The 22,629-nt window shown below is 36.6% G+C and overlaps 1 protein-coding gene and 1 non-coding gene across 2 annotated transcripts; both read right to left on the bottom strand.

Moving 5' to 3' along the window:
• Positions 1–1,354: 1,354 nt before the first annotated feature.
• On the bottom strand, positions 1,355–10,728 carry LOC110105223 (succinate--CoA ligase [ADP-forming] subunit alpha, mitochondrial). Its single transcript, XM_020834623.2, has 7 exons — positions 10,465–10,728; positions 9,563–9,772; positions 6,253–6,423; positions 6,060–6,183; positions 4,444–4,505; positions 3,138–3,219; positions 1,355–1,774 (listed from the first exon to the last, which is right to left on the bottom strand). Exons 1-7 carry the CDS (start codon positions 10,717–10,719, stop codon positions 1,635–1,637), a joined length of 1,044 nt encoding a protein of 347 aa, XP_020690282.2. The 5' UTR covers positions 10,720–10,728; the 3' UTR covers positions 1,355–1,634.
• A 4,733-nt stretch (positions 10,729–15,461) lies between these two features.
• On the bottom strand, positions 15,462–15,533 carry TRNAG-UCC. Its single transcript has one exon. It is a non-coding gene; the product is annotated as a tRNA-Gly (tRNA).
• Positions 15,534–22,629: the final 7,096 nt, after the last annotated feature.

Below are 22,629 nucleotides of genomic sequence, written 5' to 3' on the forward strand. Positions count from 1 at the left end.
AATGCTAAATTATCTTACAAAATAAGATGAATAAATTGCCCAATAAATATATTTAATGTACTAAATCACACATCCAATTGTCAAATATACTTAACCATTAATTCAATAATTTTAATCAACGTGTTTGGGATTATTTTTTGACAGTGGTGATTAACAATAATAATTATTTTAAAAAATATTAAGACGCATTATTATTTTTTTTTTAATTTTATAAATTAATTTAATTTATTTTTAAGATTACAAAATAGTTTACATTTTATAAAACCAAAAACAAAACAAAAAAAACTAAAAGTGACCCTAAATAAGTCCTAATTTTTTTATTAAAATGAAATATAACAAATTATATTATAGTTATTTAAATAATAATGACTAATTTTAGGCTCTCCAATTGCAAGAAAGTCAAGTACATGTGATTGCCAATCACTTTCATTTATAATTATTAATTTACATATTATACTTAAACCCCTAATTAGTAATTTACTTATAGATGAGTATAATGAATGATTAAAATTTTAATTTTTATATTATACTTATTCAAAAACTAAAAAAAAAAAAATCATTCTAATTAAGTAAAAAATCTTCAATCAAAAGTCAAAATGAATAAGTCTAAGAAAAAAAAAGAAAATTTTATACAAATTACATGTTTACAGCTAAGATGAAAAAGTCTTCTCTAACATCATTAAAAGATATTGGTCAAAGCTAATCATTGAACACAAATCCTCCTTATCTAACAGTATTGATGTGTGAAAAAATCTTCAATCAAAAGTCAAAATGAATAAGTCTAAGAAAAAAAAAGAAAATTTTATATAAATTACATGTTTACAGCTAAGATGAAAAAGTCTTCTCTAACATCATTAAAAGATATTGGTCAAAGCTAATCATTGAACACAAATCCTCCTTATCTAACAGTATTGATGTGTGAAGCAATAATATTAAATGATTTTTTTTTTCTATTTTCATTTTTCATTTTCTCCATAAAAATAAATTAAAATAGACAAAAAATAAATAAAAAATATCAACAAAGCTTGTTTTTTTCCACTAATATCAATCAAACAACAAAGGTGTAAAACCTTTGTAGATTTGCTGATCAATGGCCAATGCAATAAAAAAAGGCCATATTATTTTTTAAAATAAAAAATAAAGCTAATCAAATAATTTCATCAACAGTTTGTTTGGGACAGCTTTCTTATTACTTTTTAGTAAAAAAAAAAAATTTTGAGTTAAAAATATTTGCATTAGAAAAATACTTTAAAAAGCGATAACAAAGCTTTTCCAAACAAAACCTTAGTGTTTTATTTAAGAGATCAAAATGAATCACTAAACATTTCAGAAACTGATGAACTCACTGCAAATATGCTAATAAAGATTGACAAAAGCAGAAGACATAAAGAGGGGTTAAGAACCCATCAATTCAATCATGGAAAGGATTACAAATGTCAAAAAGAATCAGTGACTTCTGGCACCAAAAGACAGCAGTTTTTGATTGTTTGTATCAATATTAATTATTTCTCAAGCAGGTTGAAAATCTCAAACCATTGAAAAAGCCTAAGAAAAGACAAATATAACGGTCTAATTTTTACCAGGTTGGACCAAAAATAAGATCTCATGGCGACTTCATAACTGGGAAATGCCTCTTAATCTGCAAGACCACGCTGCTTGAAAATGTCAAGCATGGCTGCACCTATCTTGGCTGGGGATTCAACTACTGTTACTCCTGCTTCTCTGAGAGTTTTGATCTTGTCCTGGGCAGTGCCCTTCCCACCAGACACAATAGCTGCAAGAAATCAAGCAAATACATGATGAATAGTTGAGTGTGGTGCAGAAAGCAACTTTAGCATCTACTTGAGGATTAATTATTCTGTGCGGATATCGGACGGCGCCTGGAGACGAATCAAAGCGCACCACATCACTTTTTTGCTGTGTAACGGGTGACGTGGCGTGCTCTCATTCATCTCCAGACAGTTTGCAGTCCGCACAGAATAATTCCTCCTACTTGGGATAGTTTTATGTATGATCAAATCTACTAGAATGTTGTAGCTATTAAAAAGTTGATGTCATATTTTTTATAATATTTTTTTAAAAAAAATATTTTATCCATAACAAGTCTACGACAGGTTTTACAAACAGTTAAGAGTCACAAAGTAGAAACAAAATTGGGATAGGAAACATCATATTTTTATCCAGGAATAAATTAATTTTAATGGTAGTCAAACTTGCAAAATTTGTATTTGAGATTTGTAACCTTCAGATTCCTAAATGGCGACTACTGTTGAATGTACTTTGTCCCCCTCCAATGGTGGAACCAATAATTCAAATGAGGGGAGTGAAAGAGTATATACTATATACGAAATTTAAGGGGTGCATACATTTCATAATTTGCATAATTGTAGAAGGATTTAAAGGAAAAAATTTCATGCCATACAAGGCTATCTAAGGGGAAAAATTATTCTGTGTGGATGTTGAACGTCATCCGGAGACCAACCAGAATGCGTCACATCACCCCTTCGTTTGGTATTGCGGCTCAGTATTATTCAGTACAGTGGCTCGATACCGCTGAAATGGCTGCACCTAATTCGCCTCCAAACGTAGAGTTCCGTCTGGCGTCCGCACAGAATAATTTCTCACCTGAGGCTAGACACCGCATCACTTCCTGGGTTGCACCCCCACAATATATCACTTAAGCATCCATGAATCTTATCATCCTAGCACACATTTCAAAGGGGCACTCGTATGTCTTCCAAAATTCAAGGAACATGATATTCCATGGACTTAAGTTGTAAGAAGTTTGTTGTACCAAAATAAAAACCTTAGAAAATTTATAAGATCGTATAAATGTTATCATATAACTAGCTTTTTTACCATCACGACTGGAGAATAATTCTTTTCTCAATAAACAAAAATGAAAGGCTTTCTTTTATCCTTGTTACTTTTTTTTTATTAAGGCTTCATTTGAGATGGCTTTCATACTGCATTTTAAAATGGTTTTCTAATACAAAAATTTCAACTATAAGAAATTTTTATATTAAAAAGTTTTTTTAGAAAGCAAGAAGTAAGCCGTCCCAAACGGAGCCTAAGACTTGCAGGATAAGCAAAAGACAAAGTACAAGATGACAAAATCAACTTATCAGTTCACAAACCTCCGGCATGGCCCATTCTTCGTCCTGGAGGTGCAGTAAGCCCGGCAATGAATGCAACAACAGGTTTTTCCGTCTTGCTTTCCTGTTTAATTAGGAAGGAAAACACAAATACAAACAGTTCAGGAAGGAACAAGGAAGCACTGGCATTACAAAAGCCGGAAGTAAAGCAATAATTTTCCCTAGCCAACAAAAAATCATTCACATTCAGACAAAAACTATAATTAAATGAAAAGAGAATTAAATGAGCTCGGCTTAGCTAAAACAATGGAATGAGTTGATAGATAAATCTGTGTTTGTTTTTTCTGAAACCGAACAGTCCCCTCAAGAATGTATTTAAGAGGACAAAAAGACTAATTATTCTTCAATATGCCTCGTAAGATCTCCATACAAACAATTACTTAAAGCTTTAAAAATATTAAAGAAGATCACTCAAAATAGAAGAAAACAAACAGACAGCCAGAGCCATGAAAAGAAAAGATAAGAAGAAGCCGCAAAACATAAAGAACTGACTGTGCTAGGCAATCAAGGAGGATGAACTGAACAAACAATGGCAGAACTTTCACTTGACAACAAAATAAGTCTCAAAATTGATATTATTGATAACAACGAAGAGGAAGCACACAAAATCATGAAGTTAGAAAGGACATAATGATTGAGAAAAATAAACTTCAGGAGAAACATTGCTTAATGTTGTCACTGGCCATAGTTATAAACATATTTTCAGGAGAAACAAACTATCCCGCAAAATTTGATTACTACAATGGTTTAATGAAATCATCTAATTCAGATGAGGTTTTGCAAAGCTCTATAGGATGAAATAGGAAGGCATGATGATGCAAAGGTTAAAATTTATAGAAATGTAAGATGTGAGAGTTAAGAAAAGTGTATTGACATTCTAAGTTTTGATGTTACTATAATTGCTTTATCATACTTTTGAATTAACAGAAGCTTCTTTTTGGTCTATGATGATAATTCTTGTATTGAAAGAATAGTATTCTCAACTATTTTAGTAACCTTCTTAAAGCAATTATAGTAACAAAGCCAAAGAGAGATTCTTGCAAGATGATGCAAGGGTTACAAATATTGAAAGAGTAGCTCTATAGGATGATATTCTTAATGCTTCTTAAAGAAGTTTTCTAGTATAAAAAATTTAATTTTTGTACTAAAAAGTTACTTTAAGAAGCAGTAATAAAGCCATCCCAAACAAAACCAAAGAGAACCAGGATCAGAAGCAACAATCCCTGAATAAAGACACATAAATTTGATCCATATTCAAGCCATCATATGGTATTCCATAATAGCTGACCTTTATCAAAGCCGCGGCATCTTCTTCGGCAGTTCCTCCAATTTCTCCAATAAGAACAATACCTTAAAACAGAACAAATAAAATTCATGAAAATAAGCACCATCAACCATAAACTATAACATAGCATTTTGCCATTTTCCATATCAAATATTTACTCCACAGTGAATCATGAAAAAAATATCAATGATACATTGTATAACTAAAGGGAAATACATGAGAAGTACTAATATGATAAAGATACTATTATTTTTGTCACAAGAAAAATGCAAGGGCAAAGGAAATTTTTTGGCCCCACCACTAATTGCCTAATAAGAACATATGATGATATAATAAACAAAAATCAAGCATAAGCAATGAAAATTCACATAGCATAGTTTAGAGGCTATTAATTTACACAATTACTCATCTCTTATGTTGAAAGTTAGAAATACACAAAATTTGCAATAAATGACAATTTAATGGATGGCCCAAATAAAAAATTAGCATAGAAATTCGAGATTAATAACACAACAAGTCACTCAGAAATCACACCACGGTTAAAAATCCAAATTGCAAGAGTTTGACGAAATCCAATCATACAAAAAGACAAAACTAAATGAAGAACACAAAATATCAATGAAAGAAATCTTTCAATGTTAATCCAAACCTCACGTTGGTACAATGAGATGGCTTCTCCCAGAATTTGGTAGGCACCATTTGCACCACACTATAAGGATTTGCATGCAACTAGAACCAACGCACAAAGACGAAAATTATTATTAAAAAACTATCTTTAAATATCTCAGTTATCCCTTATTTATAATCATAGAAACCCTTTTCAAATAATAAAAAAAGAATAAGGTAGCTGTCTCCAAAGTCAAAACCATAAGAAATTGTTGAAATCTACAAAGAGATTGCAGCCAGGGTAGCATCAGATAATAGCAGCTACAATACAAACCGCAATATCGACACAGTCAAGTACAGAAATAGAATCAGTAGTCACAACCTAAGCTACCAAATGCAAAAATTACTAGTCACACGGGCAATGCTGCAATTCACTCAGGCAAGAAGGAACCAGCAAATCCTAAAGGAATTCAATATCAACAAGCATAAAGAAGTCCAGCAAAGGTTAAGTAAAAAAGTAGCCCCATCAAAATTGTGTCTAAATAAATTCACAGCCAAAATAAAGATCAAAACAGCAACAAATAAAGACTAAACGAATCCCAAAACAAGCAACCGAACTGAAGAAAACCGGTACATAAACCAAAAGCCTAGAGGAAAGAATTGCTCAAAACATTTTGAGACCCGTTATTGTAGAGATTATAAGTAATTTTAAAAATCAAGGAAACTACTAGCATAGGATCAACAAAAGTAAAATCAAACGTAAGAATGTCGATTTGCACCATTATTATAAATTGGAATGGAGTAGAAAAGACGAGCACAAAATTTTCTGCGTACAAAGCAAAATTCCATATAAAAAATTGCACTCAATGTAAAATTCCAACAGTAGCCTAACAAAAGTATCAAATAATGAAAAGGCTATCATCCACCATTAAAGATAAAAAGTTATGATTTAGCTTTTAAAAAAAGAAGGTGCAGCAAATGATATAATTTTTCTATAGCGTCAAATAGCTTACCTTCGGTCTGAGGATCTGGTAAAAATCTTTTAATACAATCGACAAAATTCGTTCCATTGAAGGGATCACCGCCAATGCCAACACAGGTTGATTGTCCCAAGCCAACAGCAGTTGTTTGAAAAACCTGATAGGTTATAAGAGTTACACTCATATTCCATAAATCTAAAGCTGCAAGAATTTATTCCATTCATACCGCTTCATAGGTCAAAGTACCCGATCGTGAAACGATTCCAATACGTCCTGGCTTATGGATATAACCAGGCATGATTCCAATCTTACATTCTCCAGGTTTGATAATACCAGGACAGTTTGGTCCAATAAGTCGAGTTTTTGATTGCTTGTTTAGAGCAGCTTTCACTCGAACCTACCTTAACAAAGTCTCATTAGAAAACATTAATAGAAGAATAATACAGTTTAGGTACAATTAACACGGAATCCTTAAATCCTAAAATGAGGTGATAAAAAATAAGATCATGAAATTGTACATTCCTACACTTTGGAATTACAAGTAGACCTTTTCCAATCTTACAATCGTACCAGAAAAGTTATTTCATCAAGGAATTAAGTAATTAACTGATTGACATCATAGTGCCATGCATTTCTTGAAACCAGCCAAAAAGTATCACAAATAGACTAGCAGGAATTAACATTATAATGACTGAAGAAACATTACTTAAAATTATGTCTTAATCAATATCATACACAAGTATCTTGAATTTTCTATGGAAAAAAACTAGAGCACCATAATAAAATCAAGCAAGCAAGCAAGCATCTTATGAAAAAGAAGAGTTAGGGTTTCTCTTACAAATAGTATAGGTTAATTAGTATTCCCCAATCAAAAAAAGAAAAATAAAGATGGCCTTGAGAAAGAAGTTCCTACGCATGTCACTGCATTATGAATGACTACTAGATAGTATTTTCAAGTGTTGCATAGCAAATTCTTGAATATGTAGCTTGTTCTGTGGCAAGAAGAACAACAGAAATGTTGAACCATATGAAAAATATCAAAATATAATTGATGCTCAAATAAAAATTTTACACTAAAAATAACAATACCAAACAATTGAGACAAAATTATAAGAAAATTACCCCTATACAACAGTTAAGAGAAGTAGAAGGGCAAGTACAGTACATTAGGCTCCCATCAATACAATATTTGAGGGGTCAATGCAGCCTTATCTTTGCATAGAGGTTATTTTTGTGATTTTAGCACTTCGTGCAGCTCTAGGTAATGATGGGGAATTCTAATCATTGCTCCAAGTATGCCCTCCTCTATGAGAAGTAAAAAACTATTGATTATTTACAGTCCAATACCGAAACTAACAAGCCAACAGTGAAGATATTCAGCCCTTGTCCAACCAAAATTAAATGAGGAAGAAAATGGCAAGTATTGAATCCAAATTTAAGTGCAAGGTTCAAAGAAAATGAAAGTATGGAGCATGCTATGAACCCTAGGTTTAAATTGCTCCATCATAACAAATTTGTGTATATGAAAATTTACTCTGATGTATAGAAATGAACAAGGACTCTTACATAAGCATAAATTCGTAAAATGGGAAATCTGAAACCGTGGGAACATGAGAATGCAGGCATACAGACATGCTTTGTGAATGTTATGTATCGCATGGTCTAAAATGACAAAAAAAGTCATTCATTTTTCTAAATAAGATGCCTATGATGCCAAGCAAAAAAAACACACTAGCAAGAAAAGCTGAAAACAAAAGCATGCCCAGTATAATTATTTTTAGCCTTCCAAAAATTACCCAACACAAATCGCCAAGATAGCATAGAACAGATCCGCATATGCTGTGAGAGTTACGGCAGTATGATCCTCATCAATCCACATTGAAAAGTTTGGCACACAACAAACAACCAGATTTAAGTGAAAGTGTACATATGTGTCATGCATGTCAGTGTAGTATATATTTGAAGTCAAAGAGCATTAAGATTGTTCCATATTAGTGGAAGCCATGAACAAGGACTTTTAGAGTGCAGACACTAAATATGTTGCTGGCTGCATAGCAAGGAAAAGGGCTCAACGTCTGCCTTCTCAAGTCAAGTGAAGGCAACCAAGGTACACTTTTACCACTGTCCTAAGGTACAAGACATCTTTCCAATGTTGTCCATCTCACGCCCCAAAACTAAGGGGTCGGTGATACCCTTACGACTGCCCCAAAATTTACGAAATGTATCAAAACTAATATCTCTACTCCCATCTTCTTCTTTCTCCTACAACTAGGATTTCTAGAAGACTTGCTCACTTTTCCTCAAAAACTTACCTAAGTTTCCATATCTTAGCTCAAATAAAATGTTCGAACATTTTCTTTTTTTGTCTTTAACCAAAATATCTTTTTAGTCATTGTCTTCTCCATATCCTCCTATATGACCAAAATAAGACACAAGCATCCATCATACAGGCAAATATTATAGGTTCTTAGCATCTAATACACTTTGAAGTTTTGCATAACATTCCCTCTTTTTAGATTTTTATTAAGCCCAATAAGTGAAACTCCTCTAAATTTTTACAAAACTTTAAAGTGTGCTGAGTAAAACGTTAAACAACATGCTCAAGCTTAACTCAGTATCTATAATGCTTGGAATAATCAAGCTAAGCCCACTTTTTTTTTTTTTTTGAACTAATAACTAGTAACATGTGTCACCAACAATTATCATGTGGAAGAATGGACTTCACTAGCAAAAAGTACACCCATGTGACATTTTTGTTATCATCATATCAAGCTCCTTAAACTATTTTTACAAAGAAAATGTGTTTATACAAAGGAACCATCCATGTAATAGACATTGCTGATGTCTGCCTAAAGAAGCTCAAAGCCTTCCATATTTTTGTCAATTTCAATTCCATAAGGAACAGACAAAATTTATAAACATAAGTTTTCTAATATAATGAATTAATAGAAATGATTGTGGAAGCAGTATAAATAGGTTTCCTCTAGTAGCAAGGAATAACTTCATTCTCAGCATTTAGCAAATGATCACAAAAAGTAGCCATAAAGCTAATGATGATGAAGAGCAAAGACCCAACAAATAACAGTGTAAACAAGTTGGACTGTGAAAACATGAGAACCATTGCTTGTTTTTTTTAGTAGTATGGCTTTTGTTTTATTCAAGGGATTCTAAGTGCATGGCACTTGACAAAATATTTAAAGTTTTCACCAATCAAAACCTTAAAATTTGCCTAAGATTTCTGGCTAAAGCCCAATGGCAGATAATCTCACCAAGCAGTATATACAATAATTGAAGCATTTGAAGATGGTATATTTTTCATCACTTGCATTAATAAAATAGAAATCATATGAAATAGATTCTTCAAAACAAACTACAACAACATCAAGCCTTTGTCCGACTACGTGGGGTCGGCTACATGAATCCTTTTTCATAACAAACTCTAGGATGAAAATTCAATTCGGGAGTAGTCACAATGCCGCACATAAAGATTTCAGAGAAGATCATTGGTCCATGATTTAATAAAGAAGAGCACTAACCATATCATGCTGAGGAATTCCCTCAGTAATGCACACTACAAGGTCCAGTTCAGCCTCCATTGCTTCTAAAATAGCTGCTGCAGCAAACGGAGGTGGAACATAAATAACTGATGCATTGGCCTTAGTTTCAGCCTTCGCCTCTGCGACTGAGTTGAAGACAGGAAGCCCTAAGTGTTCGGTTCCCCCTTTTTTTGGCGTCACACCACCAACCTGTTCCATGCAAACGTGAAAAGCTCCATTAAATTTTCACAGCTAGAAGCTTCATGACTGGTAACAGTATGTACACAGGTTATCCGATGGGCTATTTTGGATGTTGAACATCTTACCCCCAAGCAAGTCAAACTGCCTCACTAGGCAGGTATGAACTGATCAGAGATCAAAGGCAGAAATCAGAGGTATAACAAAATCATGGCTATCCCATAGGTAAATCTAGTGATAAAAACAATTGGAAAATTGCCAATATGATATGTGATGGCATCATAATAGTTAATATTTAGCAACAACATAGAACAAAGAGGTATAATTTATCCAGCAAGTTGGCACATTTCTCCTCCTCCAAGCCAAACTAACCTAAGATTTCCATAGCAGGTTATACAATCAAAAATTGTATATAAATAAACAAACGAGGAGGTGAAAAATCAGTAATGAAGATAGTATCTTTGCTGAATCAAAGTTTCATCATTTAAACAGATCGATAAATATCTTATAACAAAATTCAGTGCCCTACTTACACAACTATAAAATTACATTGCGCTGAACCTGATCTTCTGGAAAACATTCAAGCAGACATGTCCAACTCTATAATATACTGTCAGTTAAAAAAAAAAAATCTTTTTTATGAATCCCTACTCCTTTCTTTGTGAAAAAGTAGAAAGGAACGCATCATAATTGAGAGATCTCACCATTTTGGTTCCGTACTCGATGGCCTGCTCGGTGTGAAACGTGCCGTTCTTTCCGGTAATCCCCTGGCAAATTACACGCGTGTTCTTGTCAACAAACACAGCGGGTTGAGGCGTCGATCCGAAGTGGCGAGACTGCGATAGCAAAGAGGAAAGCGATGAGGACGCCGAGTTCTGCTGCGGGGAAATCCTGTGAGCAAGAGATCGCATCAGCTTCGCCGCCTGCCGAGACATAGCTGAATCCTCCGCCGGAGCCATAGCTGAATCCTCCGCGACCCTTTGACCTCTGCAAAATCCCGTTGCCCTTTTCTCGGCGGTGGAGCGAGGAAAGAGTTTTATTTCTCTCTCCTTGCAGCGAGAGAGCTGTCCATTTGGGTTTGGGTTTGGTCGTGGGTCGGGTCTTCACCTAAGCACCGGCCCGATCAACCCGATTAAAAAATATTTGATTTTGGCAATAGGTTCTTAAGGAAAGTTCTAAAACTCCTTATTTGATGAGATAAAATTTTCAATAGTTTTATATAGATTTATACACATTAGTACTATCATTCAATTAAAATTATTATAATATCTTATTTATTTTGCTAAAAAAAATACAGTGTAAAAAACATGTTTTAAAATAAATATATCATATTTAAAATATTTTTTAATTATTTTGATTGGTAGATGTCAACGATGATGTGCCGATGGCTAGTCTTAGTGCTGGTGCCAACCAATGGTGCACAACCTGTGAGGGTGGCAGTAGCCTGAGGGGTGTGACGACGACAATGACTTATGGCCTATCATAGCGATTCTATTTGTAGCCCAACTTTAACCATATTGTTTTTATGTGCATCTAATAAGTAATATCAAGAATGATGAATTTATTGAGATTGAACAATTCATATGATAAATCATATGTTAATCAACAGGCCTTAGCTATCTTGGTCTATGATTGAATAAGATTCAAGAGCGAATAACTCTCTAATAAATTAACATGATTACAATATTAATATGTTTGTTGCGTCTTTGAATCGTGGTTGGGTCAGGCCCCGTGTTTGTTCTCCTTTTCAGGGGTTTCAACGTAAAAATTATGGTGTCTCTTATAAACGCTATAATCATAATCTATTATCTCTTTATGTATTGAATCTTAGTACAAAGTAAACCCTAAATTATATCACTCTCTACCGCCGCAAATATTCTAGGACGCAACAATGTTATACTTGAAAATGATAATATTATTAGGATATGTTAAAGAGGATCGTGAATGGTGATGAGGCAACTGGTGGCAATAGGTGACGACTACAAGTGGATAAGATGATATGATATGTCAAGAAACAATCTAAATTAGCAATTTTGAAATTCAGAAAAGAACGAATTCAATTATGAATTATAAATACATCAAAAATTAACTATTCTGATGCGGTGCATTTTAAGCTAGAATGGTTCCTTAGGAGTACCTTATCTAGTTTGTTGTCATTTCTTTCTAGAATGCTCTTTTGGTCTTATAAGTAGGAGGTCTTATAGAAGAAAAGATATTGAATGATATATTTTAGTCTTTGAAGCTTTAGAAGCTTTCTTCTTCTTCTTCCCTGGATTGGGAAACCCTAATCCTTCTTGCAGGTCGCATCTTCCAACGATCCACTACATCAGTTGGTATCAGAGCTTGGAGCTTGTGAAGATCGATAGACTGCGGAAGAAGGTCGGCGGACTGCGGAAGAAGGTCGGCTGTCGACGACGATCGAAGCCGCAAAACAAGATTGGCGGTCGACAACGATCGACGCCAAGGAAGGTGGGCTGTCGACGATGCTCGAAGCCGGATTGCCTTCTACCAAGCTCATCGAAGGAATCACTCGATCGGGTAGACAGAAACCTTGATCGGATTGGCGAAAACCTTCGGGCAATAAGGAAGATGAGAATGCCGTCGGCAACCATACCGAGATATTATTCTTCTTCGCTCTCCTTGTCCGCTCCTCGCAAACGCCATCCGTCCCGTCATTCCCCCACCGTAGTTGACGACGACCCTCCGCTCGAGCTTCCGCTCCGGTGGCGCGAACCCCCTCCGCTCAAGCACGCCAAATCCCGTTCAGATCTGCTCGCACGCCCAATGTCCTGCGTGGGAGTTTATTCCGATTTCGTTTCCGATCCCGTCCGCCATTTCGAGCATGTCCAGCAGCTCGTCGGGACACGACAGGCATCTCCTGTGCAACCACTCATCCGCGATCTGTCCCCAAACCTGGTGGCCAAGCATTCGCGAACAAACACAGAGCTTCTGTCACCTGCTCCCGCAACCAAACATCGCACGCAACCCAGTTCGCCTGTATCAGAGTATTCGAACACAGTGAGACTCAAACTTCCGAGCTCTATCGATATTCCTGCAAGCGGAACCCCAGCCGGCGAACTTCCAAACTCTGTCGACATTCTGCAGTCGGAACCCCAGCCGGCAAACCTCCAGCGAGACTCTGGTGCTGACCACGAGGATCTTCCCCGTCTCTCTCTCGACTCCGATAAGATTGCCCCGCTCGCAATGTCTCCGTGCCGAAATCGATCGATGGCTAGGGTTGCGAAGGCTAAATCGCTGGCATTCCGCCAGGCCTCTTCCAGAGGAATTTTTATTGCGTCCTCCCACCTGACGTATAGATACGTCCTCCCACCGCTAAAAAACTAGGTTTTTGCTCGGTATTGCTAGCTATTATTTGGTATTAACGAAGAATATCATCACGTGAAGACCAATACTGAGTTATACCGAGCTATACCGAGCAATACCGAGCTATACCGAGCAATACAAAAAAATTGCTAGATTTTCCTAGAGAAAACTCGGTATTGCTCGGTATAGCTCGGTATTGCTCGGTATAGCTCGGTATAACTCGATTTATGTCTTCATATGATGATATTCTTCGTTAATACCAAATAATAACTAGTAATACCGAGCAAAAACCCAATTTTTTAACGGTGGGAGGACGTATCTCTACGTCAGGTGGGAGGACGCAATAAAAATTCCTTCCAGAGGAGGATCCGACGATGGAGTGATTGTGCAATCTTCACCAACGATTGGGTCTTTGCTGGCCCCTGCATCCGGTACCGATGTGGCTTCTTTTTCACTGCCTGTTGTGATGGTGGACACACAAGAGGACGTGATTCGTCTCGTTCACGCGCTTATGGCCTGTGCTGAGGCGGTGAACCAGGAGAATTTCAAAGTGTCTGATGTTCTCGTCAGGCAGATCACGGTTCCCGCCTCTTCTCAGATCGGTGCCATTCGTAAGGTCGTCGGATACTTAGCCGAAGCCCTCGCACGCAAAATTTATCGCTTCCACCCACAACAGGACTACTCTCTCAACTCCGCCTTCTCCGATATCATCCAGATGCATTTCTACGAGAGCTATCCCTACCTCAAGTTCGCTCATTTCACAGCCGACCTTCTGCAATTCCCGGACTCCGACACGTTCGTTCTCTCCCTACATCATCTGGAGTCTCCGCTCATTGATCCACAACTGTCTCCAGATGAAACTTTAGTCGCTTATGTGAAGGATGACATGTTCTTTCCAGTGGCTGGAACGTCTTCTAACGTTCATTAATGGCCCACTATTACATCAGGAAGCTCCGCCACTGCCAGCTCGGATCATTCCGAGGACTCAAACGCCTTGAATCACCACCATCGCTGGCCGGCGGCCAGAATCTGGCAGTCGAGTCCGCTGATCACGAGCTTGGATTGCTCAGCTGAAAAGACGGGGCTTAATTCCACGCCGGAGATTGGAATTTCGGTGTCCTCTGTTGGCTCAATGAGTCCAACCATTCCGCGTGGGAATAATTCCATCTGGCATCTGGTACAGAAGATCTTAGACAGTGGATGGACAGAAGTTCCTATGGCATTAGCGGATCAGTTTGCGAAAAGGAACGATCGGCATTTGGTGGATTATGGAAATGGGAAGATTAAATTAAATGCAGACGTTATTCTTTTTATTTGGCATGTTTTCTCTGCAGGTGTGAATACGCCCTGTCTGAAGTTCGCAGACAAAACAGTTTACCTGCAATGCTCCCCAACTGCTCGATATAATGACCACAAAGGGTTCAATCCTACATTGGTGCGGCATTGTATGGTATATAATATGGGCAATGGAGAAGATAAGTGGAAGCACTTCTTGGTTGTTGTCAATGAGGAGGATCCACCGAGTATGCAGCTAACTACTTTCGAGTTCATTAAGAACCAAGAAGATATTCTAGTTGAACTTTCCAAGGGCCAAGTGATTTCCAATGGGAATTCTACCATATTTGAGCCTCTTAAGGCTTGCTCTGTTGATAAGGCAAAACCTGTGAGAGGTGGCATGATGGAGGTATTGCATGTTTGGAGAAGAAATTCAGACAAGGGTGACACTGTGGTACCCGAGGCTTCAATGGAATGGAAAGTCGCTCGTTTCGGAAATAGTGAGAACAAAATTTTCGATCCGGGAATCTGTCTTCTGCAACTTCTTTGTCAATAATGCGTCTCGACGGAGTCGAGCCATTTTTAAGCTAGGGGAGAATGATACGGTGCATTTTAAGCTAGAATGATTCCTTAGGAGTACCTTATCTAGTTTGTTGTCATTTCTTTCTAGAATGCTCTTTTGGCTTATAAGTAGGAGGTCTTGTAGAAGAAAAGATATTGAATGATATATTTTAGTCTTTGAAGCTTTTGAAGCTTTCTTCTTCCCTGGATTGGGAAACCCTAATCCTTCTTGCAGGTCGCATCTTCCGACGATCCACTACATCATTGACTATTCTATGATAACCAACCTCGCACCCATCATTGACTAACCCTACGCCGTCACCCTGTCAACCCCACTGTTTTATAAAGTGATCTATAAGATATTTATCACCAATCATTGGCTACTCTAACTTATGAGATATTCAATAAAAAAAATAATGCATATTTAATATGTAAAATATAAAATTTTAATATAAAAATATTTAAAGAAAAATTTAAAAAAAAAATATTATAACTCCTCTAAACAAGTTTCAACATTCCCATTCGGTTTTCCGAAATAGACTGCGTTTGCCGGGAGTCGAACCCGGGTCTATTGCTTGGAAGGCAATTATCCTAACCGTTGGACTACAAACGCCATTTGAATAGAAAGGCCAATTGAAATGTTTATATTAAAATAGTAATGCTCAATATCAGCACCCATTTATAAAAAAAATGAAAAGCAATCACTCAAACAAATATTAATTAAAATTAATATTCATATTATTATTATTAAAATAGTTTTTTAATTCCATCTGAATTAAATCTTGGCCTTTCATTTCTAATATCAAAATAAATATTTACCATTTATTTTGTTTCGCTTTCTCAGTGTATTTTTTCTCTTGATTTTTCTATCATCCATTAAATTGAAGAAGCATTTTTAGATCCCCAACACTGCCTCTCAGTTTCTCAACTGATGTCTCTTCAAATCCCTCGTAGCATCCACCAAATTTTCTCTCCATTTCTAAGCAACCTCTTTTCCCCATGGCTCTATTTCTTCCCATTTGACTTTTGATTTATCTTGCTCATTTTTGCGCCCCATTTGACACTTATGACGAAACTAAATATATTGCCCCTTTTTCTTTCCTATATATATTTTTTGTCAGCTTATTTTATTCCTATTTGATGCATGTGTCAAAGCCAAATTGTCACAGTTTGATTGACAAGCTAAAGCCAGTTTTGATTTTTCTTTTTAAAGGAACTTGCCTAAATTTCATTAAATGAAAAAGGGATTACAAACAAGGCCCAAAAGAGGTCAAACCCAAAAATACAAAGCTTTAAGCACCAAATTAAACTATAGATTTCAACGCAACCTCAAAAGGAAAAAATATTCCAAAAGTAAGTCATTGTGTAGTCAATAAAAATAAACAAAAATCAGACAAAAAATCCATGAAGCCTGCCTGACTCGAGAAATGGTAGGAGGCTTCCTACCAAATCAACATGAAAGTTCATCACCCAATTGTCAGGTTAGGACTATCCATTGGAGTCAGCAACCCAAAAGCCATACAGCTGAAAATCACAAGATAATGAAGCATTAAGAATTCCCAAATCCCTAACAAAGACCACCATTGAGCGAACAAAATGAGAGAAACAACCATCGAGGTTGCCAAAACAAGACAAGGCCATCCAGGTGGGTGTGCAGGAAACCTACCTCATCTTTGTCCGACCAAAACAATCCCCCCATCATACAAAAAGGCCAACACAACAGTAAAACAACAAATAGCATATCAGTCCCAATGTTTTATCTCATTGCACTAGAGAAGAAGCAGCTAACACATGGAAAAAAGTTTTTTTTTTTCCAGCTTCGCTTACCAACCGCCTTGTAAAATGCTTCATCATTAATTCGAGCAACATTTAAGCCATAGAGATCCTAAAAATTCTGCCGAGGCCCTTCATTTTCTTCTCCCACATCCCAATTAGCTGATGTGTCACAATCAACTAACCAATCAAATTTAGTCATACAAGTATGTTTCAGTTTCAATGATAAATGAGTAAGCAAAGCATCATTAGAAATGATCAAAGCTCGCTTGATTCTGTAGATATTTAGGGGCAGATAAAACCAAATATTTATTCATTTATATTATTTGGAGGTATACTTAGGTTAGGTACACTTAAAAAGTGCAATTAATACATATTGTCTTTATTTTCCGAAAAAAAAAACTTGTTATTTATTTTCCAAGAAAAAAAAACACAATGTTTCTTTTTCAATGACATTTCTGCTCCATGTTAAAAAGCTTAGCTCGTCAATTCTTCTCCAAGCTCCCGCAGCAACTTCAATCGTCTCGAGTCGACTCCCACCAAGCTCGAATCGAGCTCTCAAGACTAGGAGTTAAAGGATGAGCCGTGCTTGAGTTCATTTATTGTGCTCAGCTCAGGGTTGAGCTCGAGTTTGTTTTTGGACCATCAAACCGGCTCTAATTTGTTGTGACTCAAACCCAACTCGACTAATTTATAACCCTAATCCCATCGCTCTCGACCGGGATTACCACTACATTGATGCTTGTAAGATTTGCTATAATTCAATAAATATATCCTACATTTTGCTATCCCAAATAATTTTTGCACAAGAGCAACTTAGCATCTATATTTTCCTTCTGTCCACCTCTTAGCAGAGATGCCATAGAAATGTTTATAGTGGTAAAGGCCATCATACATATTGAAGAAGGGAACAAGCAATTATTTATTAAATATAGTAGGACTAAAAAATCTTTTTAATCTTTATATTCTAAAAAAAAAGAAAAAAAAAAGACATAAATTTTATATTGTGCAGTGTGTTAATGAATAGGCCACGTCAGCAATTCTTTGTACTTTCTTGAATAAGTTTTATTATAAATACTGTTGTATTAGCTTGTAACCGGATAAATAATAGAATTTTACTTTCTCTGTTTTTACCGCTGTTGCTTCGTTCTTCTTCCTCCCTGTTCTTCCCATCTCGGGTTCAAGAACTCATCATGGTATCAGAGCTCAAGAGCTCTTCAGCATCTCTCTAATTTTTTTTTTTACATCTCTTCTCTCTTCTTCGTTTTTTTTTTCCTTCATGGCCGAAGAAGATTCTGCTGCTTCTCGACGGACTTCGTCCAATGTTTCTCATCAAGAAACTGATCTTCTTATTCCCTCTCACCTCAAATTTCTGATCTCGAATATCAAAACTCTGGTTCCCACGATTCTTACCTCTGAAAATTATGCTATCTGGCGTTTACAACTTCACCAACATTTCTTTGCAAATGGGTTCGGTGATCACCTTACCGGAGTTTCTATTTGCCCGTCTGATTCGAATACCGCTGAGTATTCACGTTGGACGTTGATTGACAGAAATTTAATTTCTGCTCTTCTGTCAACCATTTCCTCGTCGATTCTTCCGTATGTTCTTAATCTTCCAACCGCTCATGCTGTTTGGACTACGCTGGAACGACGCCTTCAACCTACCAATAGGTCTCGTGTAATACAGCTCAAAAATGAGCTTCATCAAATTCAGATGAAAGATCGGTCGATGCAACAGTACCTTGATCAAATCAAGACTCTTGTGGACAACATCGCAGCAGCCGGCTCTAATGTTGATATAGAGGATATTGTTCTTTACATTTTAAATGGATTGCCATCGGTTTATAATCCGTTTAAAACTGCTATTCGTACCTCGCTGCAACCTATAAGTCTTGATGATTTGTACTCGTTACTTAGCAGCGAAGAAATCAATATTCGTCATCAACAGGCTCAAGAAAATCAATCCTCTGATTCGGTCGCTCTCTTCTCCAGTAGATCGAACACCTACCGTGGTAAATTGAAACCTCGTGGTAAAAATCCTACTCCCAGACAACCACCGCAGGTAGATTCACAAAACATCGCGAGATCCTCTTCTTCCAGATCGCTGTGTCAGATTTGCGGTAAGACAGGTCATACAGCGCTTAATTGCTGGCATAGATGCAATCTAAGCTATGCACCACCTTCCAATCCAAGAGCTCTTACTGTTCAGCAACAAAATGCGACCACCACTGATTGGATTCTGGACTCTGGCGCTTCTTCTCATCTTACCTCTGATGCGGCAAATTTACAGAACTCTACACTGTATAATGGATATGATTCAGTCTCCGTTGCAAATGGAAGTACATTACCAATTCATAATTCAGGAAACGGCATTCTGCCATTGCCTGAAACTCATAGTAAGCTTTGCCTACGTGAAGTTCTTCATGTTCCTTCATTATCGCATAACCTTTTATCTGTATCTCGTTTAACCTCGGATAACGATATTTCCATTTCTTTTAATTCTAATGAATTTACTATTAAGGATCTTCAGGGCCAGAAACTTCTGCATCGAGGGATCAAACGAAATGGTCTGTATCACATTCAAGCTCCTACCCGAACTAAGAGCACAATTCTGGCTGCAGCGGCTGCTACCAAACATCCATGGCATTCTCGCCTTGGTCATCCCAATAATCGCACGTTTCAAGTTTTAGCACGTCTCTTTCCGCATATTACTAATAATGTTCTGAATGATGTTTGTATTTCTTGCAATGTCTCTAAAAGTCATCGTCTACCTTTCATTACTAGTAGTTCTGTGTGTAATAAACCTTTTCAGCTTGTTCACTCGGACGTTTGGGGTCCGGCACCTGTTCTTTCTATGAATGGCTTTCGGTATTATGTTGTTTTCATTGATGATTTTACTAGATATACGTGGTTGTTTTTACTTAAAACTAAAGATGAAGTGTTTTGTAAATTTCAGCAATTTTCTAATTTTGTTAAAAATCAGTTCAATACCACTATTAAGACTTTTAGATCTGATGGAGGCGGTGAGTATACAAGTAATTCGTTTCGAAATTATCTTATTCAAAATGGTATAATTCATCAACTTAGTTGTCCGCATACGCCTCAACAAAACGGAATAGCTGAAAGAAAACACAGACATCTTCTAGATACGACTCGGACTCTGCTTCACGCAGCAAATTTACCGGAATTTTTCTGGGCAGAAGCGATTTTAACGGCAAATTACTTAATAAATATTCTTCCTTCATCTGTTATTAAAAATCAAACGCCTCATTTTTGTTTACATGGTTTTAATGTTTCTTACGATCATCTTCGTACTTTTGGTTGTTTGTGTTTTCCTTGGACAAAACCTTATGCTCCGGATAAGTTGTCTTCTCGCTCTCAGGTTTGCATTTTTCTTGGATATTCCCCTCATCAAAAGGGGTATCGATGTTTTAATATTGATAACAAATGTGTTTACATTTCTAGAAATGTCATTTTTTATGAAAGAATTTTTCCTTATTCTACTGACACAAGTTCTTTTCCTTCGGACAAAATTGCTACTTCATCTCCTTTACTTCTGGTTCCGGTGTCTGCTATTTCACAAAATTCTGGGTTACCACAATCTGAGCCACCTAGTTTTAAGAACACTCATTCTATAACTCCTGTTAGTCCTTTAATTTCTTCTGTCAGGCATTCAGGTCCAGATATTATGACCAATACGTCTATCAGTTCTCCAACTGCTATTGTTCGGCATCCAATGCAAACTCGTCTCAGATCCGGGATCTCGAAGCCTAAGCTTATCTTTGATTTATCTACTGTTACTAGTTCCAGTAAAGAGCACATTCCAAAATCTGTTAAAGAAGCATTTCAACATGATCATTGGAAACAGGCTATGTTACAAGAATTGAATGCTTTGCACAAACAATGCACTTGGTCGTTGGTACCAGCACCGCCGGGTACAACTGTGCTTGGTAGCAAATGGATCTTTACAACTAAACTGGATCCTAACGGTAAAGTGTCCCGCTACAAATCTCGTCTCGTTGCACAGGGTTGCTCTCAAGAATTTGGTATTAATTACAAAGAGACGTTTAGCCCTGTGGCTAAAATGGTTACCATTCGAATGCTTCTTACGGTCGCCTTAAATTCGAACTGGCCGGTGACCCAACTTGATGTATCAAATGCGTTCTTACATGGAGAGTTGCAGGATGAGGTCTATATGAAACAACCTCGTGGATTCGAAGATAGTCTTCATCCTCGGCATGTTTGCAAGCTTCACAAGTCTATCTACGGTCTCAAACAATCACCGAGGCAGTGGTTCCAAAAGTTCACTAATTTCCTTATGACTCTGGGTTTTACATTCAGCAAAGCTGACCCCTCTCTTCTTATGTTTAATAAAGATAATATTCATCTTTTTATTTTGATATATGTAGATGATATTCTTATTACAGGAAACAATTCAGGAAAAATTACAGAGACGCTGCAATGCCTTCAGACGGAGTTCAATCTAAAACAACTTGGCAATGTGTCTCTGTACTTAGGAATCCAGGTGATCAAAACTAATTCGGGTTATTTCCTTCATCAATCACATTACGCATATGATCTTCTTTGCACTGCAGGTTTTTCAGATTGTAAACCTTCTCCGACACCGTCTGTTACAAAGTTGCCGGTCAATCTGGATGAAACACGCTATGCTGATCCTCAACAATTTCGCAAACTTGCTGGATCTCTTCAATATTTGTCCATTACAAGACCTGATATTGCGTTTGCAACCAATGCAATTTGTCAACATATGCATCATCCTCGGAATTGTGATTTTCAAGCTATCAAACGGTTGATGAGATATATAAAAGGTACGCTCAGCTTCGGTCTTCCATTAATCACCGGTGATCTCTCTCTACGGAGCTACACGGATGCGGATTGGGCCGCTAATCCTACTGATCGGAAGTCTATTTCTGGATTCTGCACTTTTCTTGGACCAAATCTGATTTCTTGGTCGGTTAAGAAGCAAACGACGGTTGCCCGATCTTCCACTGAAGCCGAATATCGGGCCCTGTCATCTGCAACAACGGACAAATTGTGGCTGCGACGGCTTGCAGCAAATTTCAATATTCCTCAGCTCACTCCTACTACCATCTATTGTGACAACATGTCGTCTATTGCACTCGCTCACAATCCCGTTTTCCACGCCAGAATGAAGCACATAGAGATTGATTATCATTTTATTAGCGGACATATTCGGCAAGGCAACATTACCGTTACACATATTGCTTCCGAAGATCAAATCTCAGATATTCTTACCAAATCTCTTCCTATTAATAGGTTTTACAATTTAAGATCCAAATTAACAATTCGTGATCAGAATCGTTAATTTGAGAGGGGCTGTTAATGAATAGGCCACGTCAGCAATTCTTTGTACTTTCTTGAATAAGTTTTATTATAAATACTGTTGTATTAGCTTGTAACCGGGTAAATAATAGAATTTTACTTTCTCTGTTTTTACTGTTGTTGCTTCGTTCTTCTTCCTCCCTGTTCTTCCCATCTCGGGTTTAAGAACTCATCACAGTGAAGATTTTTTTTAATACGACAAATTGACTTCATCTAAGATTTCAAATATAGATTTTTTTTTAGTATTTATAGTTTAAATATACTTAAAGATTATTTCTTATTGAAAAATGACTAGTTTTATTTTTATTGATGAGCACTTGTTATTTTAAGTCATGATAAAATTTTCTATAATTCTAGAAACTTCTATGTTTTAATAAGTCTTTATAATTTTTATAAACCTATATAAACATATTTTAATTATAACTCACCAAAAATTGCCTTGATCGAGCATGAATCTTCAGGTATATTCAAGTTGGAAACTTCCAAAATTAAATTTGGGACTATGCAAGCTCAAATTTCGGCAAACATATAGTCAAATCGAATGACTCAAGCAGAATAATCTAACAACA

The sequence above is a fragment of the Dendrobium catenatum genome, unplaced genomic scaffold, assembly GCF_001605985.2.
Source record: "Dendrobium catenatum unplaced genomic scaffold, ASM160598v2 fragScaff_scaffold_689, whole genome shotgun sequence".
NCBI lineage: Eukaryota > Viridiplantae > Streptophyta > Magnoliopsida > Asparagales > Orchidaceae > Dendrobium > Dendrobium catenatum.